This window comes from Durio zibethinus, chromosome 17 (assembly GCF_047325235.1).
Source record: "Durio zibethinus cultivar Kanyao isolate XHJ-2024 chromosome 17, ASM4732523v1, whole genome shotgun sequence".
Lineage (NCBI taxonomy): Eukaryota > Viridiplantae > Streptophyta > Magnoliopsida > Malvales > Malvaceae > Durio > Durio zibethinus.
In genome coordinates this window covers 24432591-24457025 of record NC_143178.1, presented here as the reverse complement: position 1 = coordinate 24457025, position 24435 = coordinate 24432591, and the positions used below count along the sequence as shown (strand labels likewise).

At 34.5% G+C, this 24435-nt stretch overlaps 5 protein-coding genes and 1 pseudogene across 6 annotated transcripts; 2 read left to right on the top strand and 4 right to left on the bottom strand.

Annotated features, from left to right (window-relative positions):
- The first annotated feature begins 212 nt into the window (after nucleotides 1-212).
- On the top strand, nucleotides 213-1002 carry LOC149514156 (NDR1/HIN1-like protein 13). The gene is made up of 4 exons (XM_089745773.1): nucleotides 213-598; nucleotides 702-708; nucleotides 807-854; nucleotides 946-1002. The coding sequence occupies exons 1-4, from the start codon at nucleotides 213-215 to the stop codon at nucleotides 1000-1002; spliced, it is 498 nt and encodes a 165-aa protein (XP_089601899.1).
- Nucleotides 1003-1249: 247 nt separating this feature from the next.
- Nucleotides 1250-4520, bottom strand: LOC111289833 (ACT domain-containing protein ACR6-like). Its single transcript, XM_022881181.2, has 7 exons — nucleotides 3481-4520; nucleotides 3317-3362; nucleotides 3058-3182; nucleotides 2912-2987; nucleotides 2225-2824; nucleotides 2023-2127; nucleotides 1250-1941 (listed from the first exon to the last, which is right to left on the bottom strand). Exons 1-7 carry the CDS (start codon nucleotides 3522-3524, stop codon nucleotides 1600-1602), a joined length of 1338 nt encoding a protein of 445 aa, XP_022736916.2. The 5' UTR covers nucleotides 3525-4520; the 3' UTR covers nucleotides 1250-1599.
- A 2307-nt stretch (nucleotides 4521-6827) lies between these two features.
- RMI1 (recQ-mediated instability protein (DUF1767)) lies at nucleotides 6828-12333 on the top strand. The gene is made up of 8 exons (XM_022874327.2): nucleotides 6828-7394; nucleotides 7577-7747; nucleotides 8536-8681; nucleotides 9155-9291; nucleotides 9920-10263; nucleotides 10496-10606; nucleotides 10840-10968; nucleotides 11192-12333. Exons 1-8 carry the CDS (start codon nucleotides 6903-6905, stop codon nucleotides 11360-11362), a joined length of 1701 nt encoding a protein of 566 aa, XP_022730062.2. The 5' UTR covers nucleotides 6828-6902; the 3' UTR covers nucleotides 11363-12333.
- Nucleotides 11928-13634, bottom strand: LOC111275193 (11-beta-hydroxysteroid dehydrogenase-like 6; annotated as a pseudogene). The gene is made up of 6 exons (XR_016329397.1): nucleotides 13237-13634; nucleotides 12955-13148; nucleotides 12763-12847; nucleotides 12501-12633; nucleotides 12276-12429; nucleotides 11928-12203 (listed from the first exon to the last, which is right to left on the bottom strand). The product of XR_016329397.1 is annotated as an 11-beta-hydroxysteroid dehydrogenase-like 6 (transcript).
- A 443-nt stretch (nucleotides 13635-14077) lies between these two features.
- LOC111289826 (11-beta-hydroxysteroid dehydrogenase A-like) lies at nucleotides 14078-16616 on the bottom strand. Its single transcript, XM_022881170.2, has 6 exons — nucleotides 16260-16616; nucleotides 15967-16159; nucleotides 15782-15867; nucleotides 15011-15142; nucleotides 14794-14922; nucleotides 14078-14621 (listed from the first exon to the last, which is right to left on the bottom strand). Exons 1-6 carry the CDS (start codon nucleotides 16437-16439, stop codon nucleotides 14415-14417), a joined length of 927 nt encoding a protein of 308 aa, XP_022736905.2. The 5' UTR covers nucleotides 16440-16616; the 3' UTR covers nucleotides 14078-14414.
- A 1246-nt stretch (nucleotides 16617-17862) lies between these two features.
- LOC111289819 (uncharacterized) lies at nucleotides 17863-18951 on the bottom strand. The gene has a single exon (XM_022881156.2). It carries the CDS (start codon nucleotides 18685-18687, stop codon nucleotides 18052-18054), a length of 636 nt encoding a protein of 211 aa, XP_022736891.2. The 5' UTR covers nucleotides 18688-18951; the 3' UTR covers nucleotides 17863-18051.
- Between the last annotated feature and the right edge of the window lie 5484 nt (nucleotides 18952-24435).

Here is a 24435-nt window from a genome sequence, read left to right as displayed (position 1 = left end):
CCAAGCTTCCACTACCAGGACCGGCCACTTACTCCTCCACCCATGTTTCGAAATTCACTGCTGCGAGAGCGGAGAAGTCGACATTTCCAAATACTAATAACACTACAACCAATACCATCAGCACCACTTCTTCCCATGACAAAACCCAAACTTGTTTGATTGTTGCCATTGTTGTTTTCTTCATTCTCACCATTGTTGGTATCCCTATCATTATGTTCTATGTTTTTGGACCACGTTCTCCTACCTTCTCTGTTGAGCAAGTTACTTTTCACTACGCTATCTTTTACAATTCCCTTACAAGGTTCTCATCCTTATTTAATATCACTTTGAAGGTGAACAATCCCTCCAGGCATATTGGTGTCTTCTATCAATATGATAACTCCATTGTCGCTTGTTATTCTGGCATTCGCTTGTGCAGTGATGGGATTCCACCTTTCTTTCAACCACCCAAGGACAAGATGCTGGTACAGTCTCCCTTGACTGGTCTTGGGGTGATTTTACCAGATGATGTAAACCAGAAACTGAAAAATGATTCTAGAAATAAAAGGGTGTCACTGACTTTGAATATGATGGCATGGTCACGTTTAAGATGGGTTCTGTCAGGCCAAGAGCTTTGCTAAAGGTCTCTTGCGAGATAATCTTGGATAACTTGATGACTTGTACTCCCAAACTAATTTTCAGCTGCTGTGATTCTACTGCAGGATTCTGGTTTGCTACTATTAGAAACTAGTTGAGTTGCTGATCAGTTTTGTGGAGAGGGGGCAATAAGCAATGTTGGAAAATTTTTTGATACAAAACTGCTGTAGGTAGTGTTGGAAGTTAATTACTATATTGGTTTATTTGGTATTTTAGTGGTTAATTAGAATTATTATTTAATTGAATCTGGAACTTAATTTAGTTCATTCAACCATTCTTAAGAAGTGTTTGAACTTTTCTTGAATACAGTTAAAGAAATTGCATTCTAAAATCAAGCATTGTGAAGATGATGAGCTCCTAATGTAGAAGGAATATGCTGGAATTGAGGAACTCAAAGTGCATCCTAGTAGAGCGGATTTATATCTTACAAAGGACATTTAATGCTGGTATGTCTAAATTGCGAGAGCATAGTTCTGCACAATCACAAACTCGCAACGTAAGTTTGAGTTTTAGATTAATGTAAAGAAGCAGAACAGAAGCCATTAATATCAAATTTTAGGGTTTCCAATAGATGTTTATGATTATTGTTTTTAAAACCTGCTTTTGATATCAATGCAATTTACTTTTCTTCCCTTAATTATTGTTAATTGGAAAGTTTGTAACTTTAGTTTGATCAATAACAGTTTAGGTGAGGGATGATTATCTCATTTCATCACTCTTAATGAAGATTTACATTAGATTTACAGATCGTTCATCGAGAGGATCGTTGGTAGTAGGAACCGAATCTAAGCCTTACAAGCAAAGTATTCTATCATATTAATTATGTACAATTTACATACCAAAATAGGATAGTAGCCAGCTGCCTTTTTCCTTCTTTTTAACTGTTCTGAGGTGCCTTCTTCGGTGTATTTTCTCAAGGAAACACTCCGCTGCTCCCTTCCAAAAACTAATAGGGAACAGAGATTATGAGCAAGATTTGTTGAGTTTGAAGTTTAGGAAACTTCGTCCTCTAAAGAAGTTCCCAAAAAGGAAACTTCTTGTTGTCATCTTGGGAAGTTTCGGAGATACGAAGGAATTCCATTTTACATGAAGATTGGCTTGTCCTATCTGATGCTGGATCAAATCCACAGTTTTGGGATCAACTGGCTTACCTGAGACATCCGTGACAAAGAATGTGTCTCTCGCTTTCCCACCCTTGGTGGATATTTCAGCCCTTCTGATGCACAAACCGTTTTCACGAAATATCCTTGTAATATCTGACAGGAGTCCGAACCGATCATCTGTGCGAAGTGCCAATTCCAGGCCCTGTAATAAAGCATTTGTTCAATGAAAGTGGAGGGGAAAAAGGAAACAAAAATGGTAGTTTAAAGGGGAAAAAAAGAAAACCTCTGAGGCTCGCCTCTCAATGGCTGCTTCAAGACACACTGCAACTCGTTGTTGCTCAGCTTCTGAGCTTATAGGGACTCCGTCAACATGCCTGATGTAGTGTTCCTGCAAAATGTGTTTTGCTCTATCAGTTTTTTGAGATCATATAAACCCACTTCAGATTTTCATGATAACTTTTGAGTTGTTTATTGTGCTTTCAAACCTGATAAGCTTCCATTCTCCCTGTGATGACTATTCCATGAAAAACCACATATTCCATGTCTGTTAGACTGCAAATAGTGTCGAACAATAGCTTTGGTTGATCCAGAGACCTTATAGTCACAACTGTATAATCTTTGTCACTGCAATCGAGAACAGTTACATGGGGTTTTGCACTTTTAATTAATTCCACATTCTTAGGCCTCTCAAAATCCCTATCAGCAAAAAGCATCTGGTGCAATCTTCTCCCTCTATGTGTTACACCAGAAGAGGAAATAGACATTCTAGGTATCCTAAAATCACTGTTGCCTTTCATGACATTGAAGAGTAGTAGTTCCTTGATCATTGAAAGTCTTTTCGGTTCTTCAATTGCATGTCCTGTTGACTGGTCTGTCACCTGGATAACGGCTGCAGCTATGGCATTATGTGTCCAAATCTCAGCATTCATCACATTGCACCCTAGGTCCGCTAGGACTGCAGATACCTCCGACAGAAGCCCTGACCTGTCATTGCCAGTTAGTTCTATTGAGGTATGCTCTTTAGAAGGACTTACACTAACAGAACTCCTCCTTGAATTTAACAAGTATACTTTATTTTCAAGAGTCTGCAGAATTTAACAAACAAAAGTTATGAAATGACCATAACTTGTCAGAAAACTATAAGCAGGATCATAACTTCTGTAATCCCATACCTCCTGTATATAACTGAGGGTCTGTTCATCTATAATTTTGTTGCCTTGATTATTTGTCAATAGAACACTGAAAAAACTAAGTTTGATATAATTAGCACATTCAATAGAACCCCCCCAAAAAAAATTTTGATAAAATTTTTTAAAACATAGCATCCGTAAACCATCCTGCATCAAATGAGATATATCCTTTGGTTACAACGAGGTTCAGGTCTGAAAGAACCCGGACAACTTCAAGGAGAATACCATGCCCATGCCCATTGACACTATCAACCTAAAAATAGCACCAAACACCCAGTTATGGAAAATTTTCAGGTACTATAGGGTTCCATGCAGAACTAAATCTGTTTTCAGGCCTAGTTTCTTAGAAACTGCATATGGTAACTGGAAAATGACAAAAGGTGATACCTGTATGAAGGTAGCATGCTCATAGGCATCATTGTCAACAACAACTCTGCAAAAATGAAACTTGGCAATTAGCTGATGACAGGTGAAAAAAAAAAAGAGGATAAAAACTGACACAGGTATGGAACAAAAGCCTTTCCTATGAAACACCACATCTCAAAAAATACCTTGGAGGGTTGATTCTTCTAATAAACTTTGCAAAATTGATCATCCATTTTCTCTTTGTGTTCTCAAAGTCTCCAACAACTCCAAAACGAAGAGTAAAAAGTGAAGAAAGAGAGAGTGTGTGAGAACAAACAGAGTGAAGTTTCCACTTTCCAGGAGTCTATAAACCGAAACAAGGGAGGCGGTAATTTGCCAAGAAGCTGACATACAAAGGGCATGGTGTGTCAGCGTGTCAGCTCGTGATTGGTTAAGGTAACAGTTAAAGACGTTACTTGGGAAAATAGAAAAGTTGCCCTTCGAATTAGAGTCCGTACAGTGCAAGGGAAGGATCAGCCCACATGACATTGTGTGGATTGTGTCATTCATCGAAATGTCACAGTGTCATGTGCTGTCGTCGCTGGACATTATTCACGGCAGCAACTACTTAACGGAGAGTATGAATATATAAACTTGTACATAGTTGGAGCTTAGTATTGGATAGCGAGTTCTGCTTTTTCTCTTTGTTGATTCACACCATAACTACAAGCTAAACATATATACCAAGCATCTTTCCGACAGTAAATCATCACAGCTGATCCAGAATCATGAATCCATCGTCCCCGTTGTCTATCAGTGATGGGAACCGTACAAAATTGCTCATCGAAGACAAAAGAGTCGCTAGCTAGACTGGTCTGGACCCTGTAGGAGAAGACAATAACAGATTCAACTCATACAAGACTTCAGAATGGCCATTTTGGACGGCACCCAGTAGATGTACTTGATCGCCCTTGAGAATAAAGGAGGACCCTTTGTGGCTAATCTTAATGCTGCACCGCTGAGTCGCTGACTTGAGTGCTGAAAATCTGGACACCATTATTATTTGTTGCGTTGAAACATGGCCCTCTTGGTGTTTGCTTGGTTTTTGGCTGCAGCATTAATGTGCATCGTGACAGGCTGCTTTAAATTGAAATCTGTTGCGTTGATTATTATCCCATTGTCATATTTTTCCAAGACAACGTTGAGAGGAATGGGGTTTTTAAGCGTACATTGGTGTTTCTTTTTTGCAAGCAAAAATGGAACGAGAAAAGGTGGCTTGCCTCTGGCACAATTCTCCAAAGATTGGATGTATTTTGTGTGTATCATGCATGTAGTGGCAAGCAGGAAAAAAGTTGAATGTATCCATGCACTCAATCCACATATCTTATAAAGTCATTTCCATTTTTAAAATTTAACTATTTGTAAATAATCGGTATGCACAAAGAAGTGCAGGTGCATGAACTTCACATTTCAAATTTCTCTCCTTTATTGTATATTTTTTTTACAAGAGAGATAGTAACTTGGTAATAAAGGAAGAGATCATAAGTGATGAAATTTAAATTTCAAACTTGCTTCATGCTAGCTCTTAAAAGACGACTACATTAACCAGCGGACTAAATCTCGGGTTCTCTCCTTATTTACTGCATATAATTTTTCTTTCTTATGCTTGAACCATTAAGCAAACACAGAGGGAATTAATATTTCCCGTCTAACATTAAATTGTCAACCAGCCTAAGCCGATGCAGAATTTCCCTTGAGACCCTGAAGCACCGGTTTCACGACCGAGGAATTTCTCCTGCAGTGCTTTTTTGCATTCAGCAATGCACTGAGGGAGTGTGCATAGATCCCAAATGCAGCTTCCACAAGATTTCGACCCAAAACCAAGAACACCAGCATCGTTGCTACCACCAACATTAGCCCGAATTTTACTCCTTTAGCCTCCATTGGAAACTTAAAGCCTTTGCTCCCCCCACAAAAATTTTTCTCTCTCTTTTCTATTTCTTGAAGCTACTAAATTTTGGCTGCTTGCAACAGAAACAGCATATCTTACATATTTAAAGGCAGAATACAGTTCCAGAGGGGGTCACATTATAAACCTATAAAATTACAGGGAGACAACAAGAGTGGAGATGAAAACTATTATAGTATTCTGTGATTACTTCTGAATAATCCACCAAAAATGGGGTATCGGCCACTTTTCTCCAGGATTAGTGAAGGCTCAACCAATCAAAGCTCAAGACTTGGTTTGAACCAGGTGCAATGTTATTGTTATCTCCATGTGTAGGTGTTCGATTTTCAGATCCATCTGCCAATCTGGAACGAGCACAAAGGCCAGGCCGCCTGCCACTTTTTGCAATTATGCTTAAAACTTAGATAAAGTCTTTTTAAGTAAAGTTCTTAAAATTTTTTATCAGAAATAATAAAATAAAATTTAAAATAAAAAATAAAAAATAATAGATTAAAAAGTTTTGTTACATAAATCAAGTGTACAAAATTTTAAAAATTTAAATAAATTTTGATATAGTTTTTAGATAGATATTTTTAGTAAAAATATTGATAAAATTTTTATCATTGAATAAATATCGATCAAATTTCAATTATAAATAATATTTTTAATGATTTTTTACATATTATTGATTTTTACATTAAATTCTATCAATCTATCAATCTGAATTTTTTATTAAAGTTTTTATTAAATTATTTTTAAAAATTTTATAATTTTTACCAAAAAAATTTCATGTAAAATTTGTCCTCATGGTATTTCATTTAGTCTAACCCACCAATACCCCACTTCTAAGTTGCATTTATATTACGAAGACTTCAATATATTTTTTTGGTTACATTATGAGGACAAAACCTTAGTACAAGTAAAAAAAATGAGGGAGAACTAACTTGAAATCAGACTTTTAATGTCCCCTCTAATATCTTTAGCCCCTAAGCTAAAGGCTTGGAGACAAGGACTTCAATATTGGATACATTTGATTTGAATTCTAAATTTATTAAATATCATATTTTAAATATATTATATAAATTAATTAAATTAAATTAAATTCAAAATTCAAGATTCAACCATTTTTAAAAAGAAATATGTACGTAATGTGTTTAAGTAACACATTTAATTAGTATTAGATTATTAGCTATTTTAATTTCAAATTTGAATCACCTAAATACAAAATAAAAAATGATATGGATTTTGATATGAATAAAATTTGTGATTTGATTTGTTATCTCTAATTAAAGTCATCAAACTTGGTTTGCTTGGCCTAAAAGAAAAAAAAATCAAACTCCATTTGAAAAATATACTTGAAAAACCTTGAACTCAACTAGATTTGATAATTTTAGAATAATAAAAAATTATATAAAAATTTAAAAAATAAAATTTAAATTAAAAAATTTTAAGCTTTTTAATAGGCCCAAATACAATTAATTGGATTCCATTCAACCACTTCTATATGGGCCTAAACAAATAAATTGGGCAGGCCCATTCTAACAAGGGCAGAAAAGTTCGGTGGGTCCCCATTGAAGCCATTTTCCCGCCACTCCCCCAAAAAAGAAAAAAAAAACCTTTCAAAAAGCACTGTTTTTTGGGTGGAGGGAAAATCCAAAAACCCTAGAACCCTAAACATCAATGGCAAGAGGATGCCTAAGACTAACCTGTTCCTCCGATGAAGAAGAAGAACTCGAAAACGAACCTAGACAGGAAAACTCAGCTGTCACTCACCAACCCGTAACTCTATCTCCTCCTAACCTTAGCCCCGCCGAACCACTCCTAATCTCCGACGACGATTTCGTCGATGTCTCTGAAAGCTTCACTCCTCCCTCTCCTCCTATGGCGGAGGAAACAGCGGTTCCGGTTACATCAGTGGAGAGCTCTGGCTCTCCGATTGGAGACTTTCTTTTAAGAATAGGTCTCAAATTGAGGAGAGAGTGGCTGGATTCTTGCGTTCAAGGGCTGGAGAGCTCGGTCCCTAGGTTTTCGACTCTCGATGTTTCTGAAAAAGCGAAGCTTTGCTTTCAACAGTTCTTGATTTCTGATATGAATTATTCTGGCGGCGGTGTTCTTCCCGAGAATGTCGATTCCATGCATCTTGTTGATCTCAAAGGACCCTTCGTCTTGCAGGTTTGCTCCTTTTATTTATTTATTTATCCATTTTCTGTTTATTTTGACTAATTTTTTTCTTTGTCTCAATTTTGGATATGAATATTGGTGGTTATACCGTTATAGAGCTCTAATTTATTATTTGAGAAATGGGTGTTTTGATGTTGCAAATGTTTGCTCATGTTGAATTATTGTGTTTCTAGGTTGATGAGATAGTAAATATCAGTTGTCCACTAAAGGGAAGGTATCAGGATGCGCCTTCTGGGATCAAGAGGTGCCTTAAATTATCCATGACAGATGGTGTTCAACGCGTATTTGGAATGGAATACAGGCCTATTAAAGATCTCCAAGTTTTGGCTCCTGCTGGACTAAAGGTTCTTCTCTAGTGCTATCAGTGTCTTTTTTTGTAATGGTATTACTAATAGGGAATGCTAGTTTTATTATTGATGATTTTACTATGTTTGAGATAAATCTACGGGCTGTATAGTTCCTGTTTATACCATTTTTATAGAGAGTGCATTTGATAAGGGTCACCAATAGTAGCATGTTCTTCCTTGAAATCCAACGCCTGAAATTGAACTCAATGGCATCTTGATTCTTGATGGCTTTGGCCTTTTGGTATCTGTATTTATGACAGAACAATAAGATGATTTTTGTGGTCATGTTTGGATCTTTTTAATATCTCTTCATATCTATACACAGGGTGATGATATGTGAAGTGGGCTTTAAGTTGTTTGTATGACTACTTGAAGACAAGCTATGCTGTCTCATCAATTCATGTCAAGAAAGGAATACCTGTACTTCATAAAATGCAAATGGTTCATCAGAATCTCTATTCCTGAGAAAGAGTTTCTTTTACACTGTTTGCCAATATATTATCTTGATATGTTTGTTGTGGTCTATTATTTTTTTCCCTTTCAATTAGTTGACCAGTCAAATGATTCATTACCATTTCTAGCAATGAGTTGCTGTCAGAATTGCTGATTTTGTTGGGCAAGGTCACTTTATCCTTTTGGTTTTGGTAAAACACCTATATTAGCCCATATTTTTGCTAGGTTTACCACTTGAAAGTTTATTCATGTCAACCAAAAAAAAAAAAAAAACCTATAAACCTATTAGTCTCTAAAGCTTTGATGTTGAAAGGCTATCTCTCATTCTGTAGGTTGCCATCTGTAATATACACATACGACGTGGGCTTCTTATGCTGGTCCCTGAAGGTTTAGAAGTTCTAGGGGGAGTGGTTGAGGACTTAGAAGCAGCACGACAGCGTCTTGTTAATGAAGTAAACAAGCCACCTAGGGGTAAAAGGTATCATTGAATTTCAAGAATGTATCTATCATTGCTTTTCACATGCAGTACCAAATGTTATCCTCCCTCCCCCCCCCCCCTGCCCTGCAAATTGCCACATACTTTACTCCATTATTGTAGTTTTGCTTTAGTTTGTCATGTTGTAACAGCCAAAATCAAAAAGACATTGCCCTTAAAGGGTTTACAATTAGGAGCTTTGACTCTCTAATTCAGAATGCCTTAGTTGCAACTTCCTAAAATGGATAAATGCTGGGAAGATAATTACTGACCATACTATTGGTGATGCTTGCATTATTTCACAATGTTTGCATGGATAAACAAATTGAATGAAACCGGAGTGTAATTGCTCTGAAACTCTTTTGAAACTTGGAAATGGTCTTACTGCTTATCAATCAGTTTATGATCCCCAAGAAGTTATTTGAATCGTTAATCTTTAATTGTTATGAATCACCTTTTCTATCCATCTTATGCAGAACAAAGACGGGAGTGGTTCCTCCTTTAGCAAGTAGAGCAACTCTTGCTGCATGGCCACGGAACGGTGTTAATGCTGTTGAGCCCACTAACAGTTTGACATCACAAAATGCAGCTCCCTTTCAGGCAGATGAAAGAGGTTGATTAGTTATTTGTTTGTTTTTTAAATCAATTGCAAGGAGTTTGACTTTCCAAAGAGAAAATAATACAAATAAATATACTAATAGAATAAAAATGGCTTCTGTATATGTTTGTTATAACTGTAGTTTTGAAGGGAAATAGTGATTAATACCTCTTTTAAGCATAGTAATCTTGGGAAGTCCTCTAGAACAGAAAATGAGGTGGAAATTAGTGGGATAAAAGAGAATCTTTCCCTCTTAATTTCCTCCACACTTCTTTCTTTCTGCCATTTCTTTGACAATGGCAGGCAGGTTAAATATATGAACTCTGAAGACCATCCTTTAGTGGTTCACTTGAGTTTAAGAACTTGATATTGACATTCATTGTTCATAAAATGAGAGAATTCTTCTGCTTGTATTTGTCCTAACTACTTTTAGTTGATGGACCTTAATCTTTTTGCCTATATTGTTGCATCATTTGTCTAAAATTATATGCTACACTTAATGAATTAGTATAACCGAATCTTGATGAATTAGTATAACCAAATCTTGATAGCATTTGAATTTGTATAAAGATTAGTTAGCGAATTTGAGAGCATATTAGATTGATCATATGACACTTCTTTTTCCTATATTCATGCACTGTAGGTGCTACTTTGGTTTCATCTAGCACTGTTACTACTCAAAGAACTCTAGAGGATCCTACTGTTCATATGGGTGGGGTGAATCCCATGCCTGATTCATCATCCGATGTTGCTTTGGATGTTGAGAGGATGCATATTGATAGTGTTCCCATTAGCAGGGAAAATTCTGTGTCAAACTCAAACTCCAATAGTGCCCCAGATGTTGAGCAAATCCATATGGTTGATGCTGTTGAACATCCTCTTATACTGTCCGGACACCGAGAAGTCCCCTTTACCTACTTAGCTAGTTTGTCAGCCAAGTGGGTTGCTATTAAAGATAAAGCTACATATGTACAGGGAAAAATTAAGGTATCCATAGTTCTCTCTTTCTTATATTGTTTTAATCTTTGGTGACTAACTTTTTAGCTTTTCTAAAATGGATAAGACAGGATTAGCTGAGAATGCCTTCCATCATAATGTTTGGTCGGTTTCACCAACACTGAGTTAACAAGAGATAACAATTCCTACTATCTAATATTTTTTGAAGTATTTTTCTGTGTTATCTTATATATATCTTAATTTTATCAAAATTTTTTTGCAGTGCTTCTTGACTGGTGTAAAGGGATTCCAGTATAAGCAAAGGACAACTTATGAGCTACAGTGTTATGTTGATGATGGCAGCCTCATTTCTGAGATCCTCATTGATCACAATGTAAATTCATGCTAAAGCTTCGCAAGATGGGTTTTGCAAAGCAAGTTGGAGATACATTCTCCGGGGGCCCAATGGCTTGCTAATTTGCATTAGTCCTTAATTTTTTTTCTCTTTTTTTTTCTTTTTTTAAAATCATTCACTCTTAGGGTTTATGGCCTTTTACCAACAACCCCTATGAGCTTGTAGGAGCTTTGAATTTGATAACTTAATCTGTTAGTATTTCTGAATTCCAGGTTGTGCAAAAAGGAATAGGTCATTCACCGCAAGAGGTGACTGCTGCTCTTTCTTCTTCAGACAAACAAATAGTTAGTGGTATGAAGGAGACTATGAGACAGTTCCAGTCATTTTTAGCACATTTTGAGGTAAAACAGGTCAAACTCCAACTACTAATCAACTATGAGTTTACTCTCATCTTTCATGAATTGACCCAAAAAAAAAAAAAAATAGATGTCAAGATGTAGTCATTGTTAGGAGGCATGACTCCCTGTAAATGCTGAAATGGTCTTAAACGTTGAGAAGTATTAGTAACTTTATGGTGGGTTTATTTGTTGGGTACTTCATGATGTGCACAAATGTCTTGTGCAGGGAATGGTGCTTGTAGAGTTTAACAAAACATCTTCTCTTCCAATTGCCGTGGAGATGACTCAGGGCTGCCCTGCATCTGATGCACGGTTGCTTCTTAGAAGATTGAAGCCTTCTGCTTCTTCTCAAACTCCAGAGTACCTGCCATTGGATCCCATAGACATATCCCCTTGATTGGCTTGCATATTAGGACCATGTCTGCTAGATGTTGGAACCCGTGTTAGAAAAATTTGCTACATGCCCTGTGGTTTTCAAATTGGATTGCATGATCCCAATTGCAGATCATGATTACTTTGCTTACACATTACAGTCCAATCTGGAAATCAAGCATTCATGGTGCTTCCAGGATTTTCTTTGAATTCTTTCCAAAACCGAAGGACTGAAGGAGAGATTTTGCTAAGAAACTGGTGAGAAAATCCGGATTGCAAAGTGTTAGAAGACCAATGAAGAGACAGAGCATCGAAGATATCAAGGTTGCATTTTAAAATTGAATTGGAAAAGAGGGATTTGGAGTTGAAATGTATAAATTGTCTAGCAGAACTTACGAAAACAACTTTAATGATTACAATTAACTTCATTAATTTGTTAGATTTTTAATAAAACCCCATTGTACTCCTATAAATGTAAATACATGTTTCCAAACATACAAAGGAATTTCCACTCTGGAGTCTAAGCTTTGCCCTGTTTTATAAGCATCTAACTTCATTACTTTCTGCTGCAACCCATGTATTTCCAAGGCTTAGGACACCAGGCTCCCATCCAGAGAAAAAAACTTCTTCACTCTTGCCAAATCGGATATCTTCTTGCTAAGTGCAGTCGCGTGGGAAGATCCAGGTCTGGACGTTAACGGTAAGCGGTTCCACCAATCTATTATCTCAGGGCAAAACACCTCCCAGAGGATAGTCGCCTTGGCCCAAGATGGCACCGTCTAGTATTTCTCCCCACGGCTGGCGCTGTCAACTATTGCCTTGGCACACTTTTCTACCGACTCTAATGGCATCACACTGACTTGAACCTGGAAGCAATTACTTAGCAAGTGATCAGGATTCAGGAAAACCTGGATTGTCGCATTTAAGAGAATGCTTACGTCTCTCATTTCTCGATCTACTTCCAATTTGCCTTCCTTGGATAGGAATTTTCTGTGTCTCGATCAAACTCGGAGTCACAATTGTAATTCCGATTTGAATCCTAAATTCAATCCTCATTCTCTCATAAAAGCTAACGAGTGCTGCTTTGCTTGCCTTTAGGCCAATTGTGAATTAGAATAGCTCAAAATTTAATATGTAAATAAGATTCCGATGAGATTTCTTACATTATAGAAGCTCATTCTTGGTGCAAATAACCATCCGGCGCATGATGCTATTACTATAATCTTCCCTTTTCTCTTCTTCAGGTGTTGCTGTGCAAAATAGGTGCTGTATACCGAACCCCAGAAGTTTATGTCCCATGAAAATTGCAGCAAGGAAATTCGTGAACCCAGGATTCATTGAATTGTACTCATTGAGGTGTTAATTCATCTGAAAGGGAGAGAATTTCAGGCCAATCCCGGTAAAAGAATGTTATGCTTGATTACCATAGCTGGTGAAGCTTTAGTGATATCATCATAATCTTCAAACAAGCAAACCGCAGCAACCCCAGCATTAGTGACCAAATGATCCACTGGTAGCATGAAAAATGACCCCAGGATGATTAAAAATCACTATTTTCAAAGATTATTCCCTGGAAAAAGGACAAAAAAAGTCAAAATCTTCTTGTTCTGTGCTTACAATGACCGAAGTGGTTTACAGTGGCATCAACAAACCGCTTACAGTCTTCAATCTTGGACACATCTGCAAGGATGTAAACAGCTTCAGGGGAGCCAATGATCTCACAAATGGCAGCTACTGCTTCTAGACGCCGTTCTCTCGTGACAAAAAGGGCCAAACGAGCTCCTCTCCTAGCATACTCGTATGCGAGATGTATCAAAACCACAAAATCAGAAACATTAAAAAAGAAGTTGTAGTACGTTATAGAGAAGTCATATAGCAAGGGTTGGTTCAAACCAAACCTCGCCAATGCCGGAGGATGCTCCAGTGATGAGTATCACTTTTCCTGCGACATTTTCCATGAACACGTTTCTTGCTGTGGAGATGAGGGACTTGACAAAACGATAATGATGAAGGAAGAAGAAGAATGCACTAATGGATATAGTAGCAATGATAACATTCATCAACTTATCGATCAAATCCATAGCTTCTATGGAATATTATTGAGAAGGTATTAAACATAGACACTAGAGCTTGTGATCAAAGAGGGTGGAACTATAAATTTTCATCGCTTTGAAGGCTCTGGCTGTTTGCAACGTGACAGTGTTGCATGTGGGGAATTCAACACGTATTTGTTTCGTGTTTTCTTGTTGGCCAAGAGCTCTTCTCTGTCGGATAGTGTCTCTTTTATTTATTCTGCCCCCGGCTTTAGTGAGATTGAACTGAAAGGATTGTTATATAATTCCAACTGATATCTGCTTCCTTTATACCATGTTTTCAAGGCATATCTTTCTTTTTCTTTTTTTCTTTTTAATTTAATTTACATCTAATCCTCCTACCTTTTATATTTATTTGAAGAGAACATTAGGAACATGAACTCGTTCAAACCCACAATCTTTGAGCGCTAATAAAAATCTCATGCCATCTGATCCAAACATAAGTCGACCTTGATCAGCCCACATGTAAATTTATTGCTCGTTCACTCAATTTGCTTTAGAACTCAACTTTTGAAAGGAATTGAGCATATTCCTAACAGTTAAACTTTAATCCTTTAGAATGAAAGGAGTGTAGGTAGGCCGTCAATCCACCATCTTATTTTCTACAAAGAGGCTCAAAAATAAAGAGGTTTTTTTTGGGAAAAAAAAAAACCCAGTTATCTTTCCCGAAAAAGAAAGTTTCAACTCTTCTTATTCCCCTGGATTCCTGTAATATAGGTAGCTACATGTAACCCAAAGCCTTGCATGTATATATGCATTAGTTTCCATAAAGCCCGAGATAATTTGTTTATTGAATACAGATACTAAACTGATAAACCAAACTAATTGCTGGTTTTACACTACAACAAAAGTAATCCCTTATCTATCTGGAGGAAAAGCTCCACCTGCATGATTCCTAAGAGCCTGTTTGGTAGAGGACCGACTCTTTTATCCGAAGGCAGACAGCTGAAACAGGGTTTTTCTTCCCAATTTAGGCTACTCAGGCTATAATTTTTTATCCAAAGTCGTTCGTCCATGGACGATGAGCCAGTAGAAAGTCCAGTCCCACAGCTCAGGATAAAGTACCTTTAGCAGAAACAATGGCCTCACCCAGAATGGCTCTGTCAGGTACATATCTCCACGGCAAGTGCTTTCAACAATTGCCTTGGCACAGACATCCGTCGGCTCATTTTTCAGGAACTGGAGTTTAGCCTGATATGCAATCAAATTCAAAGGAATGAGAAAGATGCTAGCTCAGCATTGGATCATTTACACACTTTAACATAACTGACAAATCATAAAATATACGTATGTAATTGTATATGGGAGTATAGGAGGTTAATCATATGTATCAGATTCTCAAATTACTTCCTTCAGGCCTTACCCTTGCTGAATGAACGCCTTGGGTCATTTCTGAGTCAACATACCCAGGAGTAACAATGGTTATTCCAATTTCTGGACCCAATTCAACTCTCAATGACTCATATAAACCTATTTGAGCTGCCTTGCTTGCCTGAAGCCATTGCAATTTTTAAGAAGTGATCAGTTAGCTAATAAGAAATGGGAACCAGATTCAACATGTACAGAAGGAATTTCTTTACGCTGTAGACGGTAGCTTTTGGTGGGTAGAGCCATCCAGCAGCTGAAGACATCACAACAATCTTCCCTCTGCTTTTTCTTAGGTGTGGAACTGCAAAATGAGTACCATACACTGAACCCCAGAAATTTATGTCCTGCAAAAGAAACAAAATTTTAACTGGAATGATGTTGGCCTACATTCAAACTGGTCCATTGTGGCCAGCTGGGGATGTATTAAATTTGCCAGTTGACATTAATCATAATGATCATTTAAACAATTAGCTAGGTGAAAACACAGTGGATAATCTAAAAATGGCTCGAGTCTCATCATATTGATGGATTTTATTCATTTAATATATTGATGTTGTTAGGGGTATTTTTGGGCCCAAAAAGTAAAATGGTTATTGTCAATAAACAGCTAGAGATATCTTTTACTTTTGAATCAATTTGACCTAATAGGTTAGCTTATTATTTTCAGTGTTACATCAACTCGGTTACGTCACCAATTTACCTTACAGACTTCTCACCTAGATCATCTAGCTATTATTTAATCATCTTGCTTTCTTTTACTTTCTTTATTTTATTCTCCTTCTAACCTCCGATAGCCGACTTTTGAGTATCGGAGCACAACGTAGAGAATACTCCTTACCTTTCTTTTTCTTTCACTCGTGACTTTAGAGTTTTACCCATAGCTTGAAACTCGGCACAAATATATGTGATTAAAGGATTCAAAGCTAAAATGATGTCTACGTTTAAAACATAGAAAGAAATATAAGCAAATCATACGGGGATACCATGACAGGGACAAAATCAGCTATATTGCTCATTTCTTTAAACTGTTGCCCATGAGCAACCCCAGCATTGTTCACCAGATGGTCCACTGTGGGATATATATAGAACAAATCAGTTAATAAAGTCAGGTCTAATATCCATAAAAAACACCCATATGAGCATAGAACTAAAGAGAGATGCGGCTTACACTGCCCGAAGTGGTTCACTGTCTTGTCAACAAATCGCTTACAATCCTCAATCTTGGATACATCTGCAGTGATCACAATTACACCAGGAGACCCTAACTGTCGAGCTTCATCAGCTACTTTTTGAAGATGATCTGTTCTTCTGGCTACGAGGGCTAAACGAGCTCCCCTTTTAGCATACTCATAAGCAAGATGCTGCAAAAATCGTGAAACAAGATAATAACATGCAACTCCATAGACATACGTTAATCCATGAAATCGAGTGGAGAAGCTGGTAGCCTTCAGGATACGAAACCTGACCAATGCCTGAAGATGCTCCTGTGATGAGTACCACTTTACCAGCCACGTTTTCTTTGAACACAAACCTTTGAATGGAACAAAGAAGCCTGAAAACAAGAAAAGGTGGAAAGATGAAAACGAGGGCAATTACTATTAGAGGGGGAAAGACAATGTTCAACAATTTGTTGATTTCCATAGCGTTGACGACCAGTTCAAGAACAGTAGAGAAACACAAGTTATCTCCTCGATCTGTGCCCAAATGAAAACGGAAGAATACATAATATATGGATTGTTTAGTGAGGGCGGAGGTTAGAATTAGAACAACTAATTAATTGCCAACCGATCCAGCCTTTCTAATAGGGACTGCCGCCGCCTGTAGATGTTATTAATATTTGTGAAATAAATGAAGTGATTAACAAAAGTTTGCTTGATACGTTAATTTATTTGTTTTGAGGTTCGAATTTTACGTACAGTTGATTTTTGTTAGCATCAATGCGGAATTCATGATTTTTGTGGAATTCAACACCTCTTGTTATAATGTGAGAGATTGAGTGACTTACATTTAGGAGTGTTGAAAATTTAGTTTTAATCGAATTAATCGATTAAATTGATTTAATTCGATTAATCAAATGGTTATTAAATTAATTTCGATTGATTATTAAAAATAATTTTAAAAAAATTTTTATTTTCAATTAATTTAATTGAAAATCAAATCAATCGAAATTTTAACCTAAATATAATAAAACTTATATATAAAACTAAAAATATATAAAATTACTTATTTTATTTCAAGTTATTAAAGTTTTTAGTATAATATTTTGATATTTGAATATTTTTATTAAATGATTTTATTTAATTTATTTTAAGTATAAAAAATTAAGAATTTAAAATATAATATAATTTAATATATTCTATTATTTAATTAACCAAGAAAATAACTAAACTGATCAAATTAATTTTGATCATTTAATTTTAAAAATTAAATAATTTAATTTAATTAACAAAAATAAAATAATATAATTCGATTCAAAATTAATCGAACAAATGGAACGAGCACCCTACTTATCTTTTTTTACTCTACCTTTAGATAATTAGATATTTAATTGACTTAGTGGTTTAGGCATGGACCGCCATGCAAGTGGGAGCTGGCGCCGTTAGCTTCTGTGGTGACTGCCGCAACCTAAAGTAATGGCGAGAGCAGCCTAACCTAATGCAAAGGCTGGCTTTTCTCTTCTCTTGGTGGCTACCTAATTACTTTGGTAAGTCCATGAACTCAACAATTATAATAAAAATTTTAAGTATTTTTATCCTAATAAATCTCACTCTTTATTAACATTATCGATGTATAATCGAGACATTTCATATTGAGAGGACTTGGAATAAAGCCTTGTCTTAATTTTGAAGATGTTGGAATACAACATTTAGCTACCATGGGGACTGTTCAAGTTTGCCAGAAAATGGACTCTATCTGGGTTTTGGTTGTGATTTCCCACACGATATATTAGGATACATTCTTGTTATTCAATCTTATCAACTGATCCTAATTGCAAGACCCAAATAAAATTATTCAGAATTCAAAATCTGAAAGATCTGTGATATATAATATTGCAAGAAACTGATCAACCAACCACTAAAAATGGTTTATCCTTTTCGGGATAAGTTTATTGATCATCTCAATCTAAAATGTAAATCTGGCATACATGGATAAAGTTTTCAAACATTCAACTACAGTGATCGATTTAACAGGACCAGGTTTGGATTGCTAATTTTAATCTGTCTTTGCTTCAGAGAGGTTCAAGATCTTCTTGCTATGTCCTTCCTGGCGTGGAGACCTTGGCCTGTAACCCCATATAATTATTTGCATAATTGCCTTCAAGAAGTAATTCAGCTTCGATCCTCCTTTGCCTGTTGACCCTTGCAATGAAATCATCAGCCCTTTTCTTCAATTCCTTAGTAGGCAAAATAAGCTCATGTTCTCCCACTGAATCATTTTTTTGCTTCGTTACTTGTCTAGTTTCCTCAACTAGTCTTCCTGTTACTGATACCAGGCAAGGTTTCATTTTCTTCTCTTTTTTCACTTCCAGGGTAGAAGAATTTCGAGGGCATTTACTTCGATCAACGAACTCATCATAGTATGCATCCCCGGAAAGAGAAGGGCCTGAAGCAAAATACTTGGATTCTCCAATGAGAACAGCAATAATTAGGTTGCCTACAAGGAACAACAGTTTGGGGCAGTGTGAGATAGAACCCATTTTTGGGAGAGAGATGAAGAGAAAACCCTTCATTGAGGAAAACAAGTAGGGAAGCCAAAAAGGGCTGGAACAGAACATGCTACAAGTAAATGCTATGAATGTATAGAGAAAAAATTTGTCCAGAAGCTGCTGCTTCTTAGACTTCTTGACTTTCTTGATGGCTTGAAACTTTTGCATCACGATAGGATCCATTTTCTATTTGTACAAGAGGGGTTAATGGGAGTTGAGGGTAGTATTTCTATAAAAGAGCTCACTCCATCATCTGGTTAGAGACTTAACCAGGAGAAATTGGGAAAGAGTTCAGAGGAAATTGAAAAGAACATGTGATGTGGTTTATTTCCATCTGACTGACCCTAAAGCATTACACTCACTGGTTTATATTGTTGGGGAAAAGGAGGTAAATTTCGGAAAGTTTTTTCCTCCACATGTTGCTTTCTTTTTCTTTTTTTGTTATGGGAAGATTACTTTTTGAAAAGCCATGGGGATGTGAAGGTTTATTGGCTACTTTATTTGCTAGGGTAGCTCCACTTTTCCCCTACCAATTGATGATTTTGAATCTACCAAGTTTCACCTGCCATTCACTTAAATTATTTTACCATGCATCACTCTCCAGCATACGATTAAAAGGCACATTTGCCATAGTTTCTTATTTCATATTTAAACATTAATGCTTTTTTTTCTTTTTCTGGCAGGCGGACTAGAAGGAAAGTGGGGTTTTGTTAAGATCTTTAGCTTTTCCTGCCATGATTCTGTTAGTAGAAGACACGTTGTCCACTAGAACTGTAAAAGGAAGCTAGTGTAGGACATGGGAAATGGGGGCATGAATGCATGATAAAAGACAAAGGGCAGAGACATGCTTGGGTATTCAATAAAAGAAGAGAAATGGCTTGCAAATCTGACATAGGATGACTGAATTCTTGCTCTGCTATTCTGGATTAGCTGAATCTGAAAAATGAGATAACGAACGCCTCACAGTGAAATACTGGAGCTTAATTTGCTGATAACAAGTCTCAGATTACTATTTATTGCTGATTTCCACATTTTCTTTTCAATGCCACTTTAATTGATTCTTTAAACTTTGAGAAACGTTATACTTCTGGTCAAAACAGGAGCTGAAGATGATGAATTCACCAGGAAATATGCCGGACAAAGTGGCAAGGCTTGCTAGATTTATGTAGGGGATCAGTTAACTTCAGGGTCAATTTTAACAGGCTAACCAAGCATTATTGATGTTGGCCTGCTCAAAAATTCGAGCAATTCTTCTTCAGCTTTCAAGACCATTTGTCAAAGATGCCATTGTTAGTCATAAGACTGAAAAGATTGGCATATATATTATATGCTTTTGTTAAAGAAAAGTGTTAGGGGTACTATCCTTCATTCCATTCGACTCTTACATTCTTACTTTTTCTCTCCTTCCGACTTGTTTTATATCAATATTTGATTTAAGTAGGAATACAAACAGAGAACACTCTCTACCTTTATCTTTAATCGCTCCCTCTCTCTCATGTGATTTCAGGACTTTGCCTTTGAGGTTAGAACTCGACACCAACAAAAAGATTTCTGTTTCCTTCTGGTGAAGGATTCAGATATCTCAAATCTGGTAAGTACAGGGCTACAAAGAGAAAGATAAAGAATCCCATGAGTGGATGATATTCAATTTCTTGCATATGAGATCAAGTCATAATTTTGGTTAGAAACAAGTATGGGATTTATCTATAATGAACTCATGATCTACATGGTTTCCTTGGCACCACAATTTCTTTTGCTTCAATATGGCTGGGACACATGACTCATTGTTCAATAGAGATTTCTCTTAATTCTTTATAAACAGGTTGGAACGAGGTGCATTGAAGTATGAAAGAGGCTTTTATGTTTAATAAAATATAATACAATAATAAAGCAAACCAAGATTTCTAGTAGCGTGGGGAATAAATGAATCTTCATGGTAATGAGGTAAAAGGAACTACTGACAAAGTCTGGCTAGCATTTAAAATTAAACAAAGACCACCTATACATTAATTTTTCTGAAAGTTTAGGAGTGCTTTATATATGAATCAACCGGCATTTTTTGAATTTCAGATCTGTTGAATATTGAAGGATTTATATAGGAACCAACCGGCTCGAGTCTTGGCTTTTGAAGATATTAAAACACTTCTTTTCAAGGAAATGGATAGGTGCATGTATGCTAGAGTTGCAAGAATGTATGTGTGTACGAGTATGTACGTACAATTAAAGTACAAGCATTTATAAATTAAAGAGATAGACTAAAGGTTCTTCTATATGATGGAAATGGGGGAATTCACAGGCTGAAAGCCATTGTTGTTGATTTAAAAGCTGGAGATGCCAACCTAGCTCACGTTTTTGGCATATGAAAGCAGCAGTGGTGCGCCTTTTAGCACACGTGGGTTTCGGTAAAATGCCTTATCATATGCAGATCTTCAACTTAATCTTCTGACAGGGCATAGCATATTTATAAGTGCAACTTAATTAAGGCCAGCTTTCCTGTTCATTTGTTTATGTTGATTCTCTCTGGCTGCAAGCTAGTTCTCGAAGTTCTTGTTTTAACCAGATTTAGAAAACTTGTTCTGATGCAAGACATTTTTACTTTTAACTGAAAACAAAAGGGAAAATCACAATAATCTAACAACTATAAGTAGCTCAAATTATGAATTGAAGATGATGAACTCATTAGGAAATTCATCCAACCAAAGAATATTTGCATATATGATTAAAATCAATTTTGGATTATTATTTATTATCATCAATTCAATCTTTAAAGATGACGATTTTAAAAGAAAATTTTGAAATTCAAATTGATTATCTATTAAAATTAGATTGGATATAAGTATCCATGTCAAGAGGATTAGGGGGTGGACATAGATATGATTAACTCTCAAAATGGAGCCTTGAATCTCTCATTTGCACTAAAATTTTGTTGAATAATTACAATAAAACTGCAATATTTAATAAATAGAAACAAACATCTTGGATAAAATTTAGCATATACCAGAAAACACAGGCCCATTAGGCCAGGATTGGATATGGACCAAAATCCCGGACCCAAACTTGTCTACACCATTTTTTTATCTTTAGGTAGAGTTAGGCCATTTCATCATGAGATTCATTTGTCCAATATGCATAAAATATGGGCCTGAAGACATAGGACAACTCTAACTCCAACTATCAAACTAATGTATTCGAGGTGATAAGAGTTAAATTGAATTGAATTTAATTTAATTTTTTAGATAATATATAATAATATAAATTTTTAAAATTTGATTTGAATTTAAATAATTATTTTATATGATTTGATTTGATTTATATATTTATTTTTAAATTTTAATTTTTTATATTATCTTAATATAAAATTTTAATATATTTAGATAGATTTTGATATAAAAATTTAACAATTACATAAAAATTAATAAAAATATATTTTTTAATTAGATTTGATATTTTTCAGTTTTTTATTTTTTAATTTAAATTTAATATATACATTTAATTTTTAAATTTATTTTGAATCAAATTTAAAAAAATCAATCCAAATCTAACTAAAAGCTATAATTTCAAGCGATTTTTTTTTTCACTTTTACCGTTAAGATCATCATTGTGGTTAAAAAAAAAAACACTACAAATCTTTGATCTAGATGAAGTTTAAGAATTTTTTACCGCTTAACCCATAAAAAAGAAAATCAAGAGGATTTTTTACCACAGAATGTCACGTCAATTTGTGAACAATGGAAGTATCGAAAGCTCAGAACAAAGAAACCAATGGTGAAACAACAACAGTAAGATTATAATCCAATAATTAAATCTTCAATCAATCATACTTTGAGAAGACATGTGACCCTAAATGATTGAGAATTACTAGTCTAAATTACCAAACCCCACCTACTTAAGAAATAGTTTCACCTCTCATTCTCGACTTCTTGTGTATGACACTTGTCCCATAGATCCCACATCGTGGAGGGCATTTATAGCAGGCTAGAAGACAAATGAAGTTAAGAAACATACTAGGTTTTCAATTTGAATCACCTCATCAATCCAATGCTTTTCCAATTTCAGTTTAAAAACAAAAACAGAAGGAAACCCAACTCATTTCACCAAAGAGAAGGCTAAGACAAAAATATATGTGTGATGTTAACTTTTCAACTACTACATTAAAGTGAACAAAAATTATAATGATCAAGATTGGTTTAATTATTTAAAATTCATCTTTTTTAATAAAAAAATGTTAAAATTGAATTTTATCGATGATCGTTTATTAAGATCATTTTGAATATACGATTTGTAATTATTTATCTTAAATTATCGTGTATGGTATATTTTACTTTTACTTGAAGATTGAATAATTTATTTATTATAAATTTTTTAATATAAAAAATAATAATAATAAAAATTATATTGCATAGAAATTAAAAATTAAATTGCTGAGTTTATAATTCAACTGTCATTATATATACATAAATTATTTAATTTATTGTTATTGTTATAAATTTTTTTTGTTATTTTGAACTATAAATAAGGTTTGAATTTGAGATTTTTAATTTTAAAATTAATTTTAATATTATTAAATTATTTTAACATATATTATTAACTCTTCACTTTCTACCCATCGTTGTTTTTTTTTATCTTCTTTCTTATCTTTTACCTTTTTGTTTCATGTAAAATTCAAACTTGCCATTTCGCATAAAACAACAAATCATATAATTTTTTTAAAACATTCTCTCTCTCTCTCTCTCTCTCTCTAATTCTACGATAATAAAACCCAATTATATGTATTCAATTTTACACATTTGCCAAAGAAAACAATCAAATTATTTGACCATCATCAAATTGTTTAAAACTTTCAACTTCACAAAAAAAAAAGTATTATCAAATATGAATTTAAAATTTAACTCAATTAATTTATTTTATATAATCATTCATAAAAATAATATTTAATAAATTTAATATTCAAATTTCAACATCTATATCTCTTTTTTTTTTTTCTTAAATTACCTCTTGCAAAAAAAAAAATTTTTTATCATATATTTTATTATTTGTTATATGAATTTATTAATTTTTAAAGTGTATCCTAATAATAATATGAAAGAATGAGCATAAAGTCATTACCCATTATGCAATTTGAATTCAAACAGAAAGGTCTCATCTTCTCAATCATCAGCAATCCATCTTGCTTTACTGCCATGATTCCATGAACAAGTTCAGCTTTTCTGCTATATATATATATATATATAATATAATGTATATACACAACTTCACATTTTCTTATAAAAATTTGTATTATATATTTTATTATTTATAATATTAATTTTTAAAGTATATCCTAATAATAATTTGAAAGAATGAAGCATAAAGTCATTGCCAATTTGAATTCAAACAGGACGATCTTATCTTCTTAGTCATCAGCAATCCATGTTGCTTTACTCCCCTTGATATATATATATATACATATTATGTTATAATAATTAGGAAATAATATGGAGTCGTAGACTGGCTCCGTGATGGCTGCGTAGACAAGATAAGGAACCAATTAGTGTCACTACGTGATGGCCACAACTTCACATCTTAGTTCCTGTCGCATAGAGTCGTAAACGAATATGAATCATCCAATGTATATATATAATTTATTTATTTATTTTTAAAACATTTAAACTTAATTTATATTTGATAAAAAAATTATTTAATTTATTTAAGTTTAGTTTATTTAAATAATAAAATATTTATATTCGATTCATTTTCGGTTCATATTTAATTTAGTTAAGTTAAATAAATTTATTCATAGATATTAAGTAAATATATTTATGAATATATATAAATAAATATATTTATGAATAATAAATAAATCATAATTAAATAAATTTAAATAAGTAAATCTTAAATGAATATAAACAAATTTAAGCTAATATAAATGAATATTAAAATAAGATTTGAATA

What these genes read in the sequence shown, in the direction of transcription:
- LOC149514156 (XM_089745773.1), top strand. Translation starts at nt 213, where the DNA reads ATGTTCTATGTTTTTGGACCACGTTCTCCTACCTTCTCTGTTGAGCAA. An exon ending in GTTTATTTGGTATTTTAGTG is followed by an intron (nt 855 to 945) that starts GTTAATTAGAAT and finishes TCTTGAATACAG; the next exon opens with TTAAAGAAATTGCATTCTAA.
- LOC111289833 (XM_022881181.2), bottom strand. Translation starts at nt 3,524, where the DNA reads ATGATCAATTTTGCAAAGTTTATTAGAAGAATCAACCCTCCAAG. An exon ending in AGCATGCTACCTTCATACAG is followed by an intron (nt 3,183 to 3,316) that starts GTATCACCTTTT and finishes TGCTATTTTTAG; the next exon opens with GTTGATAGTGTCAATGGGCA. An exon ending in GGAGAATGGAAGCTTATCAG is followed by an intron (nt 2,128 to 2,224) that starts GTTTGAAAGCAC and finishes CACATTTTGCAG; the next exon opens with GAACACTACATCAGGCATGT.
- RMI1 (XM_022874327.2), top strand. Translation starts at nt 6,903, where the DNA reads ATGGCAAGAGGATGCCTAAGACTAACCTGTTCCTCCGATGAAGAAGAA. An exon ending in AAGGACCCTTCGTCTTGCAG is followed by an intron (nt 7,395 to 7,576) that starts GTTTGCTCCTTT and finishes TTGTGTTTCTAG; the next exon opens with GTTGATGAGATAGTAAATAT. An exon ending in AAGCCACCTAGGGGTAAAAG is followed by an intron (nt 8,682 to 9,154) that starts GTATCATTGAAT and finishes CATCTTATGCAG; the next exon opens with AACAAAGACGGGAGTGGTTC.
- LOC111289826 (XM_022881170.2), bottom strand. Translation starts at nt 16,439, where the DNA reads ATGGAAATCAACAAATTGTTGAACATTGTCTTTCCCCCTCTAATAGTA. An exon ending in AGTGAACCACTTCGGGCAGT is followed by an intron (nt 15,868 to 15,966) that starts GTAAGCCGCATC and finishes TATATCCCACAG; the next exon opens with TGGACCATCTGGTGAACAAT. An exon ending in CTGATTTTGTCCCTGTCATG is followed by an intron (nt 15,143 to 15,781) that starts GTATCCCCGTAT and finishes TTTCTTTTGCAG; the next exon opens with GACATAAATTTCTGGGGTTC.
- LOC111289819 (XM_022881156.2), bottom strand. Translation starts at nt 18,687, where the DNA reads ATGGATCCTATCGTGATGCAAAAGTTTCAAGCCATCAAGAAAGTCAAG.